At 48.1% G+C, this 13,988-nt stretch overlaps 1 protein-coding gene across 1 annotated transcript in view; it reads right to left on the reverse strand.

The window, feature by feature from the left end:
- The window catches only part of DGAT2L6 (diacylglycerol O-acyltransferase 2 like 6), a 15,087-nt gene extending 9,234 nt beyond the window's left edge, over nt 1-5,853 (reverse strand). The window contains 1 exon segment of the mRNA XM_007472333.1: nt 5,763-5,853. Coding sequence (XP_007472395.1) covers nt 5,763-5,853 — 91 coding nt within the window.
- Between the last annotated feature and the right edge of the window lie 8,135 nt (nt 5,854-13,988).

Consider the following 13,988-nt stretch of genomic DNA (forward strand, 5'->3'; position numbering starts at 1 on the left):
CCGCGGCATGTGGGATCTTCCCGGACCGGGGCACGACCCCCTGTCCCCTGCATCCGCAGGCGGATTCTTAACCACTGAGCCGCCAGGGAAGCCCTAGACAGTAAGCTTCTTGAAAACAGCCTTCAGCATAATGCCAAGCACAGGAGGATGACTCAGCATAAGTATATTTGTTACATTCAGTTGTAGCACAGGGTAGTTTGCTTTCAAAATTCTCCAAGTGGCAGGTGAATGGTAACAGGGAAAGAAACCACCAATGCCCTTATTCCAAATAAAGAAAGGCCTTCTGAGGTTCCAGGGTGTGCATAAGTGTGTAAGGCTATGGGCAGCCTGTCATTTCTAGTGTAAAGCGAAAACCCGGGGTCTTAATCAGTTGGCTCAAAGCCTTCAGAAATCCAAGAACGTGGCTGGTTTGTCAAAGACGAATTTCTGTGGCTTTGTGATTACTTATTGGATCTGTATTACTATAAATATAAGAACCCGCGGGAGTAAAAAAAAAGATAATTTAGTAATTCAGCAAACATAGACTGAGCATACCTCGTGTGAAATCCCTGTGCTAGAAGCAATGGGGGCAGGCTTGGGGCCTGGAAGGAGGAGGGTGAAGAGCATAAGTATGAAAACGATGAAAATAATGTAAGTATGGTATAGAGCATTTATTGTCAACAGGCACTCTGTTCAGCACTTAATGTGCATTATCTCATTTAATCCTCTCACGACCCTGAGAGGTAGATAATTTTATTATCCCCATTTTACATATGAAGAAACTGAGGCTCAGAGAGGTCATGTATCTTCATTTCAAGCTTTGGGAAAAAAAGTAGGTAGCATTTGTTGTGTCTTTATTATGAACCAAGAGCTACTTTAAGCACTTTGTGTATGCTTAATTAATTTTAAGTCATATTAAGACATGTAAAAAATAAAGTTCCTGCTTTCCAGTAACTCATAGTCTAGAGGGGAAAAGTGACACCATAAATAATGGATATATCCTAGAGGGTGAGAACAATACAGTTAGGGTTCAAATGTCATTATATGGGGACCAAAGGAGAAGGCCATTCTTTACTACCGGGCAGCCTAGAAAGGCTTCTGGCAGAAGGTAAGATTTAAATTGAATCTTGAAGGAAGAGTAGGATTTTGACAGATGGATTAGTGGTGGAAGGGCCTTCCACGCACAAGGAAGAGCTTGAACGAAGGCCTGGAGATGGAAGAGTCCAAGGTCTGTGAGTGATACCATAACCTGCAAAAGTACAGGGAGCATGGGAAGCCATGGAACAGGAGATGACACTGGGAAGGAAGCAGGGGAGCTCAGGTCCCATACTGAATGGAATGAGAAGCCAGTGACGGTTCTTAGCAGAGGAAGAGCGTGATCATATCTGTGTATCAGTAAGATCATTTGAGATGACTGTGCGAGCAGGAGAAATGGTAGGCCGGGAGGTCAGCTAAGAGTTGCCGTGACTTAGATGAGAGGCAATGGGAACCTGAAATAGGCTACTACTTCTGAAATCAATTTGAAAGATACTATGGAGGCAGAATGTTCAGGGGTTTGCAGTTGACTGGATGTAGGGGGTGAAGGAGAGGGAGAAGTGAACGATGCCTTGAAAGGGCCTGTGGGAATGCTTGGAAGGTATCAGAGTGTCTGTTTGCCTCATTTTCTAGGATCAAGTTACTCATTATTCTTCCTGAAGGTGCAATGAAATCAGAGTCTAAGGTGCCTGTCTCAGAAGTGGTAGTCACTCTTCTGTTGATCAAACGTCTTCTGAGGTGGGGTGGCTGGGCTCCGATGTCAATTTCTATCACAGAAAATGAACATCGACTGAGTGTTTTCTTTCCTCTTTGATTATCAGAATGGTCTTGGGAGCTCTGTTCTACAATGGTAGAGGGTGAACAACTTACTTGCACAAGCTCACATAACAAGTAAATGGCAGACCTGGTCTGTCTGACTCCCAAGAATATGTTCTATTTTTTGTATTATCAGCAACCAGAGATAGGAGGCAGACCCACACACACACAAAAAAGATGTCCATGAGAGAGAAAAAAGAACAAGAGGTGGACTTAAAGGTCTTTACTGAGGAGAAGAAATCTGGAAGAATCAACAGTGTCAAGCCTGGTCTTGCAAGAAATAGAACGACAAGATGTGGCTCCTGTTTTCATGGAGCTTATTGGGTAGAGGAGGCAAAGGGTATAAAGGCTGCTATGCAACCAATTTTTCCAAAGTGCTCTGGACTTTCAGAGATAATGTAGTCTCAGGTTGCCAGGACAATGATGCAGAGAAGGTATGACTTGAGCAATATCTCAAAGGAAGGGTTGTCCAGGGATAGTCCAGGAAGGGTGATCAGGGAATCTTTTTTTTTTTTTTTTTTGCGATATGCGGGCCTCTTCACTGTTGTGGCCTCTCCCGTTGCAGAGCACAGGCTCTGGACGCACAGGCCCAGCGGCCACGGCTCACGGGCCCAGCCACTCCACGGCACGTGGGATCTTCCCAGACCGGAGCACGAACCCGTGTCCCCTGCATCGGCAGGCAGACTCTCAACCACTGCGCCACCAGGGAAGCCCAGGGAATCCTTTAAGTGGAGGAAATAGAGCAGAAGTGAAGGAGTGAGAGAGTAAGTACCCTTGGCATTTTTTTAAACATCTTTATTGGAGTATAATTGCTTTACAATGGTGTGTTAGTTTCTGCTTTATAACAAAGTGAATCAGTTATACATATACATATGTTCCCATATCTCTTCCCTCTTGCATCTCCCTCCCTCCCACCCTCCCTATCCCAGCCCTCTAGGTGGTCACAAAGCACCGAGCTGATCTCCCTGTGCTGTGCGGCTGCTTCCCACTAGCTATCTACCTTACGTTTGGTAGTGTATATATGTCCATGCCACTCTCTCACTTTGTCACAGCTTACCCTTCCCCCTCCCCATGTCCTCAAGTCCATTCTCTACATCTGTGTCTTCATTCCTGTCCTGCCCCTAGGTTCTTCAGAACCATTTATTTTTCAGATTCCATATATATGTGCTAGCATATGGTATCTGTTTTTCTCTTTCTGACTTACTTCACTCTGTATGACAGACTCTAGGTCCATCCACCTCACTACAAATAACTCAGTTTCGTTTCTTTTTATGGCTGAGTAATATTCCATCATATATATGTGCCCCATCTTCTTTACTCATTCATCTGTCGATGGACACTTAGGTTGCTTCCATGTCCTGGCTATTGTAAATAGAGCTGCAATGAACATTTTGGTACATGACTCTTTTTGAATTATGGTTTTTCTCAGGGTATATGCCCAGTAGTGGGATTGCTGGGTCGTATGGTAGTTCTATTTGTTCTGTGAATAGATTGCCTGGAATACGAGCTTCACCTAGGGGAAGAGTAGGGGGATGAGCTGGTAAAGAGTTTGAGGCAGGGGGCTTCCCTGGTGGCGCAGTGGTTGAGAGTCCGCCTGCCGATGCAGGGGACACGGGTTCGTGCCCCGGTCCGGGAAGATCCCACATGCCGCGGAGCGGCTGGGCCCGTGAGCCATGGCCGCTGAGCCTGCGCGTCTGGAGCCTGTGCTCCGCAACAGGAGAGACCACAACAGTGAGAGGCCCGCGTACCGCAAAAAAAAAAAAAAAAAGTTTGAGGCAGAGAGCGGAGCAGGGCCTTGAAGGGCCACAGTGACACATTTGTACTTCATCAAGAAGGCAAGGGAAAACCGCTGACTATTTTTGAGCAGCAGAGGGCTGTAATCAAAGATGCCTTTGAAAGACTCTTCTGGCTGTAGGCAGTGGAATATATGGGAGAGGGTGGAGAATAGAAGGCCAGGAAAGAGGATATTGCAACAGTTTAGATAGATGGCAGTACAAGCCCAGAAAAGAAGAGATAGATGGAGAGCCATCCTTTAACTGGAAGCTGGGCCTCAGAGGGGCTCTCAGGAGCATTGCCTAATTCCAAGGGTCATGAATATTTATATTCCACATCTCCCCCAAACCATCTCTTCATTCTTCTCTCATCGCTTCTTTCCTCCTTCTTGTCCCTCTCTCTGCCTTTTCTCTCCCCCTCTTCCCTACGTTTTCCCCCATCACTCCCAGTCGTGCTCAGTAATCAGCCATGATTCTGAACATCATTCAGGAAGGAGGAGAAGCGCTGAGGGAAGCGCTGAGCAAGACAGAAAGAATGAAGGAAAGAGGGTGAGAAAAAGAAGGAAGAACAGAATTAGGAAGGAGGAAGGGAGGGAGGAAGGAAGGAAGGACACTTTTCTGTAAGGAGCATTTACTGGGAACCAGGCCATGGATCCCTTTGGCAGTCTGGTGAAGCCCTTTTCTGAATAGTATTTTTTTTTTTTTTTTTTTTGGCGGTACGCGGGCCTCTCACTGCTGTGGCCTCTCCCGTTGCGGAGCACAGGCTCCAGACGCGCAGGCTCAGCGGCCGTGGCTCACGGGCCCAGCCGCTCCGCGGCATGTGGGACCCTCCCGGACCGGAGAACGAACCCGTGTCCCCTGCATCGGCAGGCGGACTCCCAACCACTGCGCCACCAGGGAAGCCCCTGAATAGTATTTTTAAACGCACAAGATAAAATACAAGGACTTACAAAGGGAACTCATCATAGTAAAACACCGTTATCAAAATATTGCCAAAAATGTCATACAGTAACATGGGCTTCTTGATTTATGCATTAAATAACCACGCCTAATGGTAGTTCCAATAACTGTTGGAATTGGTAACGAGCATAAATGAACTTTTTTTTTTTTGCGGTACGCGGGCCTCTCACTGTTGTGGCCTCTCCCGTTGCGGAGCACAGGCTCCGGACGCGCAGGCTCAGCGGCCACGGCTCAAGGGCCCAGCCGCTCTGCGGCACGTGGGATCTTCCCGGACCGGGACACGAACCCGTGTCCTCTGCATCGGCAGGCGGACTCTCAACCACTGCGCCACCAGAGAAGCCCATAAATGAACTTTTGAGATGACTGTAACAACTGGCATGTGAAATGTAAATCTCTGTGATGTCTGTTACCGACAAATTCACAGGTATTTCTGTGGTTCGCTGCCTACATTCATCATTTCAATATGAGGTTAGTGAAAATAAACAGGTAATTTTTTCCATCCAAATTCAACGTTGTCCCTCCCTGCCTCATCCTAGGTCTATAGGTCCCTCGTTAAGAACCACTGCTCTACGGGGTCATATAGCCTCCCACAGATTGGACTTGGCAGCCTCCTAACCTGTCCCATCCTTCAGGATGACATTTCTCCACGTCCAGTTTCCTAACTTGTCCCTGTAATTGGCTGCTCACAAAGCCCTGATTTCTGACTGAGAAGAGCTTCGAGCTCTCAGTCCATTTGCCCAGCACTGATGACTGTCATCCTCTGAGTCCATTGAAGAACTGGCCCTTTCTCAAAATTCTGTCTAATGAGTCATTCACGCAGCCTGCAGATTTTCCATAATTCTCTCATCATAGTCTTATACTGGAAAATCACCTTCCGTCTACCCAGTAACACCAACTCTGCCCCTGCCCCCGAATAGGACTCTTTTCAGCTAGTTCACAGGGGGTAGTCCTGAGAGAAGGCTGGGATGATCTTTAAACCAGGAAACCTGCAGCCTCACTCCTGGCCTTCATGCCCTTCAGATGGGAGGAGAGAAATCTAATGGACTCAACAGTAGCCATCTCTCTGGGTGGAGAGGCACAGTCCTTCCCAGAGAGAGGGGACCAACCAAATGATCTCTTTGGAGCCCTCCTCATCTGGAGATTCCTGGTCTCTTTCTTCATCTGTTCCCTTGTGCTCTCCAGCCCCTGGGGTTCACTCACCTAAAAAAACATAGACTGAGATCCACTGCAAAACAGAGAGTGTTTGGAGGCTTTCCTGAAGATCCAGATGGGAGAGGAAGGCCATGGCCATGGTGCTGTTCTGTTGTGATAGGAAGGCTGGTGCCTCCAAAGCTGAGCTGATTGCAGGTGCTTTGCTTTAATCTCATCACTGAGTCCTTTTATCTGCTGGAGGTTTTAGCCTTTTCTGCAGTCTTCCCTGTTCTCTCCCCACCTCAACTTCCTATGCACACACCAGGCTTTAGATCATACTTTCTAATCTCTCTAATATGCATCCTTTCCCCACAGGTGCTCAATTGCCTCGGGCTGGTTCTAGCTGTGTGTGTGTGTGTGTGTGTGTGTGTGTGTGTGTGTGTGTGTGAGTGTGTGTGTGTGTGTGTGTGAGGAGGGGGTCCCTGATAAATTAGTGCAGGAAAAGGGAATGGCTTAGGCCTCAAATAGGATCTCTGAAAAGCAGTCTGCCCTGGTGGATGCTCTCTGACTCCTCCTGTCTTCTGCTGAGAGCCACCTAGTCAACTAGAGCCTTCTTCTGCATGAATATCTAGACTTCTCAGATCCCTCCTTGTGCCTCTGTTCCCAGGGGTTCTGTACCAGTGGCCAGTGGGAGAAGCATTGCACAGAGAGCAGACCTGGCTTTCGGTCCTGGCTCCACCAAGTTCCTCCCCAGACGCCGTGGGGGAATCGCTCTGTCTCTCTAGATGTGTTGTTGGGAGGCAATCTAGCGGCTAAACGCATGGACTTCAGAGCCAGATAGCTGGGGTTCAGATCTCATCTCTGCCACTTACAAATTGGCAAACTGCCGTGCCTCGGTTTTCCCAACTGTAAAATGGGGATAATAATAGTACCTGCTTCATAGGGTTGTTCTGAGGATTGAGTGAGTGAATGTAAAGCACTTAGCACTGAGCCTGGCACACAGGAGGTATTACTGTAAGTGTTTCCTATTATTATTCTTCGTTTAATAAAATGAATGTCTACTGAACATCTATTATGTTTCAGGCTAAAAGGCTTGCTTCTGCACACCAGCCTTTTCAAAATTAAAGATTGTCTCCAGGTCCCAGGCCTGTGGATTCCTTTTTTCGGTAACTATCTGTTAAGTGATTACCGTTTGCCAGGTGCTGTTCTAGGTGTTGAGGATTCTTTGGGGAAGAAGATGGGCATGATTCCTGCCTTCACTGAACTCACAGTCTAGTGGAGGAGACAGACATTAAAAACTTACGAAAGGGGCTTCCCTGGTGGTGCAGTGGTTGAGAGTCCGCCTGCCGATGCAGGGGACGCAGGTTCGTGCCCCGGTCCGGGAAGATCCCACGTGCCGCGGAGCGGCTGGGCCGGTGAGCCATGGCCGCTGGGCCTGGGTGTCCGGAGCCTGTGCTCCGCAGCGGGAGAGGCCGCAGCGGTGGGAGGCCCGCGTACCGCAAAACAAACAAACAAACAAACAAAAAACTTAGGAAACCATCTATACACTTGAATTTCTGATAAGTGTCCTAAGGGAAAAGGCCAGTAATTCTCAGCATAAGGCCTCTAATGTAGGTGCTCAAAAAAATCTTCTGAATGTAATCAAAAAGGTTGCTAGGAAAATTAAATACAAAACGGTATCAAGCGTCCTACAAGTACAAGGAAATATTGATTCCTTAGCCTTTTCCAGGAATATTAGTGGAACTCTGTCTCCCTCCCTACCTCCCACTCTGGCTTGGGCCTCCTCGATTAGACTGACTAATATGAATCTTCAGAGTTGAGCTTAGGGGACGGTTTTGGTGCACCGTGGGATGTACTGTCCTCCCCCAATGTACCCTCCATGGCCACTTGACATGCCACCCCTCCTCCTCTTCCTCTTTCTTTTCTTCCCCCTGGCTAGCTGGGGTTACCAAGCTGCTTCCTGGGGGCTAGTTGGCCACATACAGTGTGAGATGTATTAGAGCACGTCTGCTCAGAAGCTGCAGGGGAGAAGGGAGAGAGGTAAGAGGTGGGCCTGGGCTCTTCCAGGGCAAAGCACAGATGTGGGGAGCGCGAGAGTATCCCGGATAGACGAGTTCCACAATGCTGCCAGCTCCAAGGCTGCTTACAAATCAGGTCTCTACCCCGCTTCACTTTCAGATGGGTAAATGGAAGAGGCCTAGAAAGGGCTCACACAGGGTGCTAGATGCAGGGCAAGGACACACCGATTTCCATTTCTGTCTCCCTAATGTCCGGCTCAGAGCCTGATACAGTGTAGGCATTCAGGTAAATGCTTGTGGAACAAATAATGAGGTCTGGTCTCCTGGTTCCTTAAGCAAGATGGGCTGGCAGGGCTGGGCCATGACCCTGATTTGCCAGCCCTTTCCCCTCCAAAACAAAGCGCATACTGTCTGAGCTGGAGCCTTCCTGAGCCAACGGGACAAGTATAACATGAACACCAGTGAATGTAGTAAAAGCAGGAAGAAGAGAAGTAGGTGAGCAGACAAATCCTGAATAACCAGCACTCATGATTTCCCAGTTACAATCCAACCAACCAACAAGCAAACCCTTAGCTGCCTCGGAGTAAGCAGTACCAAAGGAGTGGTGGCCAAGAAGCACAAAAGGGTCTGGTAATTTCATTCATAGACATTTAGGGCTGATATGATTCTAACCCTCAAGAAACTCACAGTCCAGCATGTGAGGTGGATGGAATCACAGCCACCCGTATGGGGTGCCGTGGGGTGTGCAGACGCAGATGAGAGAAGCATCCACCAGCCTGAGGAGGGCAGGGAAGCCTCTATGGAAGCGGGGGTGCTGTGGTGAGGAGAAAGGGGGCAAAAGGCATGGAAGGACAGCAAGGGGAAGACTGCAATTAGCTCGCCAAACCAGAAGCTAAGAAGCTTTGCAGGAACAACAGAAAACCAAAGAAGACTGGAAGGAAAAGGAGAGCGAGGGGACCGGGGAGCTCAGAAGAAGTGGGTGGAAGCGAGGTAAACGCTGAGAAAGAAGCAGCCCTAGGATTCTTCTTCCTGGATTCTGAAGGTTCACCCTCAGCCTTCAGAATGACTCATTTCTAGAAAGCTTTGGATAGCTGAGGTTTTGCCATAATGTGTTTTCTTCTGATCGTTCCCCTTCAGTCATACTCTTACTTGGTTCGGTACTGCAATTTCAGCAATACCTGAATAGGAGAACCTATTTAATCCCAGTCAATGGGCTACGTCCTATACAAGGGACATACATAGTCCCTTCTTTTACCAAATTTTTATTGAGGTTCTACTACAAGCCTGGCATTATTCTAGGTTGACAATCGTGTGTGTGGTGGGTCAGGGCGCTGGCAGGGAGTGAAAGAAGTACACACATCATCAACACAAAGATTGGGGCCATCAGAAAAGTACAAAGAAGATGGAGGGGAAGGCTAGTAGCTGTGTCCAAGCTTGGACAAGACACTTGCCTTCTCTGAGTCTTGGTTTCCTCCTCTGGAAAAAGGGACTAATCATATTTATTTGCTGTGAGGAGTAGTGGTAATGATTGAAAAGTTCTCGGGCAGTGTCTGCCACACAGGAACTTTTCCATGGTACTGGTACTCAGCTGTGTGTGGGGGGTGGCATTTGCAATGGGCTTCAACAGGCAGAGAAGTAGGGAGAGTGATCTGTCTTGTGACGGCTGGGGAGACACAAAAGTCTGCAGGTTTGCTTTGGCACAGGGACTAGTTTCGTTTGACGGGAGCCCCAGGTTTGTGGAGGGGAGCAGAAGGAAAGAAGACTGGACGTTGGTAAGTGGGGATGTCTTCCTCATAAATCCCTTTATGTCTGCAGATCAGCAGCTCTAGAAGGAACCTACAGAAGTAAATGAACCCAGGAGTAGTGGCTGGAGGTGGGGACCAAAGAGGTGGAGGGTGCGACAGAACAGGGTGAGTATTTCAAAATCTCTTGGAAGTCACTGGATCACTTCTCAGGGCAGGCAGGCTCTGGGGAACAGCAGCATCTAGCGCCTTGGTTCAGGCTAGAATGACTGACTATGTCCATTTGCCAGAGGCTGAGGAGTTGCCCGGGACGCAGGACTTTCAGTGCTAAAAGCAGGGTGGTTTGGGGCTCATTGGGACAGCTGGTCCCCTAGTTCAGGCCTTTGTCACTGTCTCCTGGACTCCAGAAGGCTGCTCCCAGCTGCTCTACCTTCCTTTGGTCCTTTGCTGCTAAGAGGATTGCTATCAAACACAGCTCTCACCCACTGCCCTGTTTCTAACCCTCTAAAGGTTCCCATGGCCTCCGGGATCAAGTTCGAAGCCCAGAGCCTGGCCTCCAGAGCCCTTGCTCCACTGGTTTCTGCCCTTCTTGAAAGCCTCACTTCCCATAACTTTCACACCACACCAGATACAGCCTCCTTTCCCAACCAGGAAGTGCCCTTTGCTATTCTGGGCCTTTGCCCACGGTGGTCTCTTATCAGCCTGACTAAGTCCTACGCATGCTTCAAGTTACTGTGAAAATGTCATTGCCTGAGATTCTCCACCCTGCTCTCTCCTCTGGATTCCCAAGGTACATTATACATACTTTTGGGAGAGCACATATTAGGAAGTTAGTTTGAGAGTGTAGACCCCACTGCTATATCCAGCTTTTAGTGAGATGCTTCATGTACAGTAAGCTTTTGGTATATATATCTTGAATAGTCAGCATATTCACATGATTCAAAATTCAAAAGGGTCTATAGGGAAATTCAGTGAAAAGTCTCCTTCCCACTCCTGGCCTCTAACAATCCCTCACCCCTCCTCCTCCTCCAGGGAAATCTTATGCGTGCCCAAACAAATAAGGTAATTTGCTTTGTTAAATGAATAAAGGAAATAACAGTAGAAACCTGGAAACAATCCAAATGTTCAAAATCTGGGGGGCCTAAGTAAGCTATTATATAGCAATCTTATAGACAATCTGCAGTCATTAAAATTATTATAAGGTAAACTCTGTAGTATATGATATGGTAAGCTTTCAAAGCAGAGTATAAAGCAGACCTCTCCACTGAATACACTTTGTGAAAATGTGGTCCCTTCTGTGATAGGATGAAAGGGGGTCTGAGAGAGAAATGATTGCTGCTTTAAGGTGAAGGGATTCTGGGTTTCCTTTTATGTAAAGTTGTTTGAATATGAAAAGAAAGAGGCTGCATTATTGTGAATCTGCCTGACGAAGAAGCGTGATTCATGATGGGACTCATTCATTCAGTAATTCATTCTGCAGACACTGAATGCCGGCTTTGTCAGGAGAAGGCCAGAAACAGTGCTGAGTTTCCCAGGAAGAGCACTAAGTAGGCGACAGGCCCTAAGAAACTCTAATGGAGCCAGAGGGGTGGGGAGTGTGGTGAGTTCATTGCCAGGCTGTTGAATGAGTTTTTGTTCATCAAGAGGAGCGGTGTGGTAGATGACAGGATATGGGTCAGGGAGCTCAGCAGAAAGGTCAGGGCTAGTACTGGCCATCAGCATACACGTGGTGAGTCATGGAAGCCGGAGGTGGGGTGAGCTCACCCAGGTAGAAGGTAGACAAGGAAAGGAGAAGACAGGTTCCATAAAGCGGGTGAGGAGTCTCTCTACCAATCACTCCGTGTCTCTGAGCCGGGGACAAGGGCACCAGGGTAGCAGAGGCGGTATCTGTCGCTGAGTGTGGGAGGGCCTCAGAGTTCGGGCAGAAATCCTCCCTCCCAGCCCCTGGCTGCCAAGTCTCATGCGCTCACAACCTGGGTCTGGTCTTAGCTGTCCAGGAGGGCCTGGTAGACCAAGAGGGGGGGCTTTGACGGGCTCAGAAAATGTGTAAGAACCCTTAAGTGAGAGGGTGGAATAGAGAGAGGGTTTAAAAGATTCACTTGTACCAAGATCGGATAGGGCTGGAAACAGGTGGGCCTGGCACTGGAAGCAGGGATGTTCTACAGGTTGAGGGATGTAGGGCCCCAGGAAGGGGAGAGTTCTGAGTCCGGGGTATTCCCCTAGTGAGCCGGTCTCAGATGTGCCCTTAAAGGGCCTGGCCGGCAAAGCTGATAGAATCGTTGCTCAAAATTTAGACAGAGAAAGGGGGGAGGTGATCCCCAGAGCAGTGTGCCAGCAGGGTATCTCGCCCACCTTCCTATGTCCCCCGTGCGTTGTGCTTCCCGGGGAGTGTGGCAGACTGGAAGGACGTGGCCTGTGGAATCAGGCCCACCTGGAATCCAGGCCCAGCTCGACACTTAGGGCTGAGAGATCTTTGGGAAATCCCTTCTCTGAGCCTCAAGTTCCTCATTTACAAATTGAGGCAATAATAATATCTACCTTGGGACGTTGTTGTGAGGATTAGAAATAGTCAACTCCTAGTATACGGTATGTGCTCAATACACGAATTCTTGTTATTTGTGCTACCACATGGGGATAGGATGGCCTAAGTCATTGCTGAGTTGTACTCTCTTGGAGGGATTTATTGCCAGTTGTGACAAGAAACTGAAATCTTTTGTTTACCATCTTTTCACATACGTTTGTCAAAGGCGGCCTGGTGGGCAGATAAGTAAAAACCGGTTCTCAATTTCTGCTGCACGTAACAATTCTCTCCTGTGCTGGTCATCTCCAGCACACAAAGAAAAGCATGTTCACAAACCTTTTTGCTGGTGGTGATATATATAGAAGACTGAGAAAGCAATAGGGGGGCAGGGGTTAAAATAAGTTGTGAAATACTGAATTTAAAAAACAATGCATCCCCTCCTCTGGCCGCCAAACTTACATTTGTGCCATGTTTTCTAATTGTTCAAAGTGCTTTTCCATACTTGATTTCATTTGCTCCTTACTCTGGCCTGTGAGGTAAGTAGGCCAGATGTTGTCAGCATCTGGGAGGGGCTAAAACTGACAGAGCTGGTATTAGAACCCACACCTCCTTGCTGTGGAGCATGAGTGAACTGAGCCAGGTTAAACCTTGGATGAATGGGTGAAAAGCAATCTGTGAGGAAATGATGTGCAGGTGTTGGAGGGAGCGGTTTTGCAAGGAGACAAAGGAAGGTCACAGTGCCGTCTTGTTGTTGGGTGTCTGAAAGAGCCGGGTGGCAGTGTATGTGTTGTGCTGATGAGCAAACCGGAGGCCCACAGTAAGCAGAGGAGGACTTTGGAATTCAGTTGCCATAAGAGAGGTGGATTTAGGTTCAAAAGTTTTATCCTTTGCACGTTGTTTTAAATGACAGCAGTGACCCCGGTGACCTGGGTGGCCCTGGGTCACCCGGCTAGGGAGGGGCAGAGAGAGCCCTGAGGATTGAGACTCAATTCAGAAACCTTAACTCCAACTTCTTGGGCTTGAAATCAGCTCATTCGGTTCCCTGCTCTGTCTTTCTTACAGGGGTGTTGAATAAGTGGAAAGGACAAATCACCGCACGATGGCATTAAAAGAAGTAGTGCCCAGCGTTCACCTTTTCCAAATAACTAATTGGCTTCCATGTGAGAGCTACAGAGGGCAAATATTTTGGCTACACTGATATGTTTGCACGGTCTATGTATTAGCTGTGTGCTGAAGCAAGTCACTCACTGCATTTCCCCAAGCCAGCTTCCTTCCCTGTAAAACGAAGGCATTATCTCCTGCCTGACAGGTTGTGAGAATGAAATATGCAGCATATGTGAAATAAGCATAGTGCAAACGATGAGGCAGTACTGTTATCTGTGGAATGCTCTGAGTCCTAAGCTTCCCGGAGTCCACCAAACCCAGCTCACTCTAGGACCCTGAAACGCCTTGCTCTGGTGGGAGTAGAGAAGGTGGTTCTCTTTTTGTTTTCTCTAGCCGCCAGGCAGGCAGACTGAACTGGGGAGGAAAATGGAGGGAGATGGGTTTGCTCACTGCCTCTGTCTTATCCCCCAGCTGAGGGGGAAATGGCAGGGGGGAAGCGGGCTGTCATAACCTTTTCTTCGGTGAGTCAGCTAAAAAGAAATTTCTAGAGCTCCAATAACGTATCAGTGGTGGTTTGGGTTTGGAGTTTTCAAGCTGCTCCCTCTTTTTGAGCTGCTTTAAGATGCAGAACTAAAAGCACACGCAATTGGGAAGCACATGGAAAATGACAGAAGCACAGCTTGTTACTAATGTGAACTTGAAGAAATCACTCAGCTTCTCCGGGCCTGTTTTCTAATCTGTAAAATGCGGATAATGCTACCTATTTCGCAGGGTCATTGTGAGTATTAATAGCATGTGAAAGTGCCCGGTCTGGTGCCTGGCACAGAACGGAGTTTCCAACACCTACCTGTCCATTTCCTTTCCCTTCCTAGTGGACAGACCATAGTCACTGAGCTCAGACGAAAACACT

The sequence above is a fragment of the Lipotes vexillifer genome, unplaced genomic scaffold (genome assembly GCF_000442215.2).
Source record: "Lipotes vexillifer unplaced genomic scaffold, Lipotes_vexillifer_v1.1 scaffold926, whole genome shotgun sequence".
Taxonomy (NCBI): domain Eukaryota; kingdom Metazoa; phylum Chordata; class Mammalia; order Artiodactyla; family Lipotidae; genus Lipotes; species Lipotes vexillifer.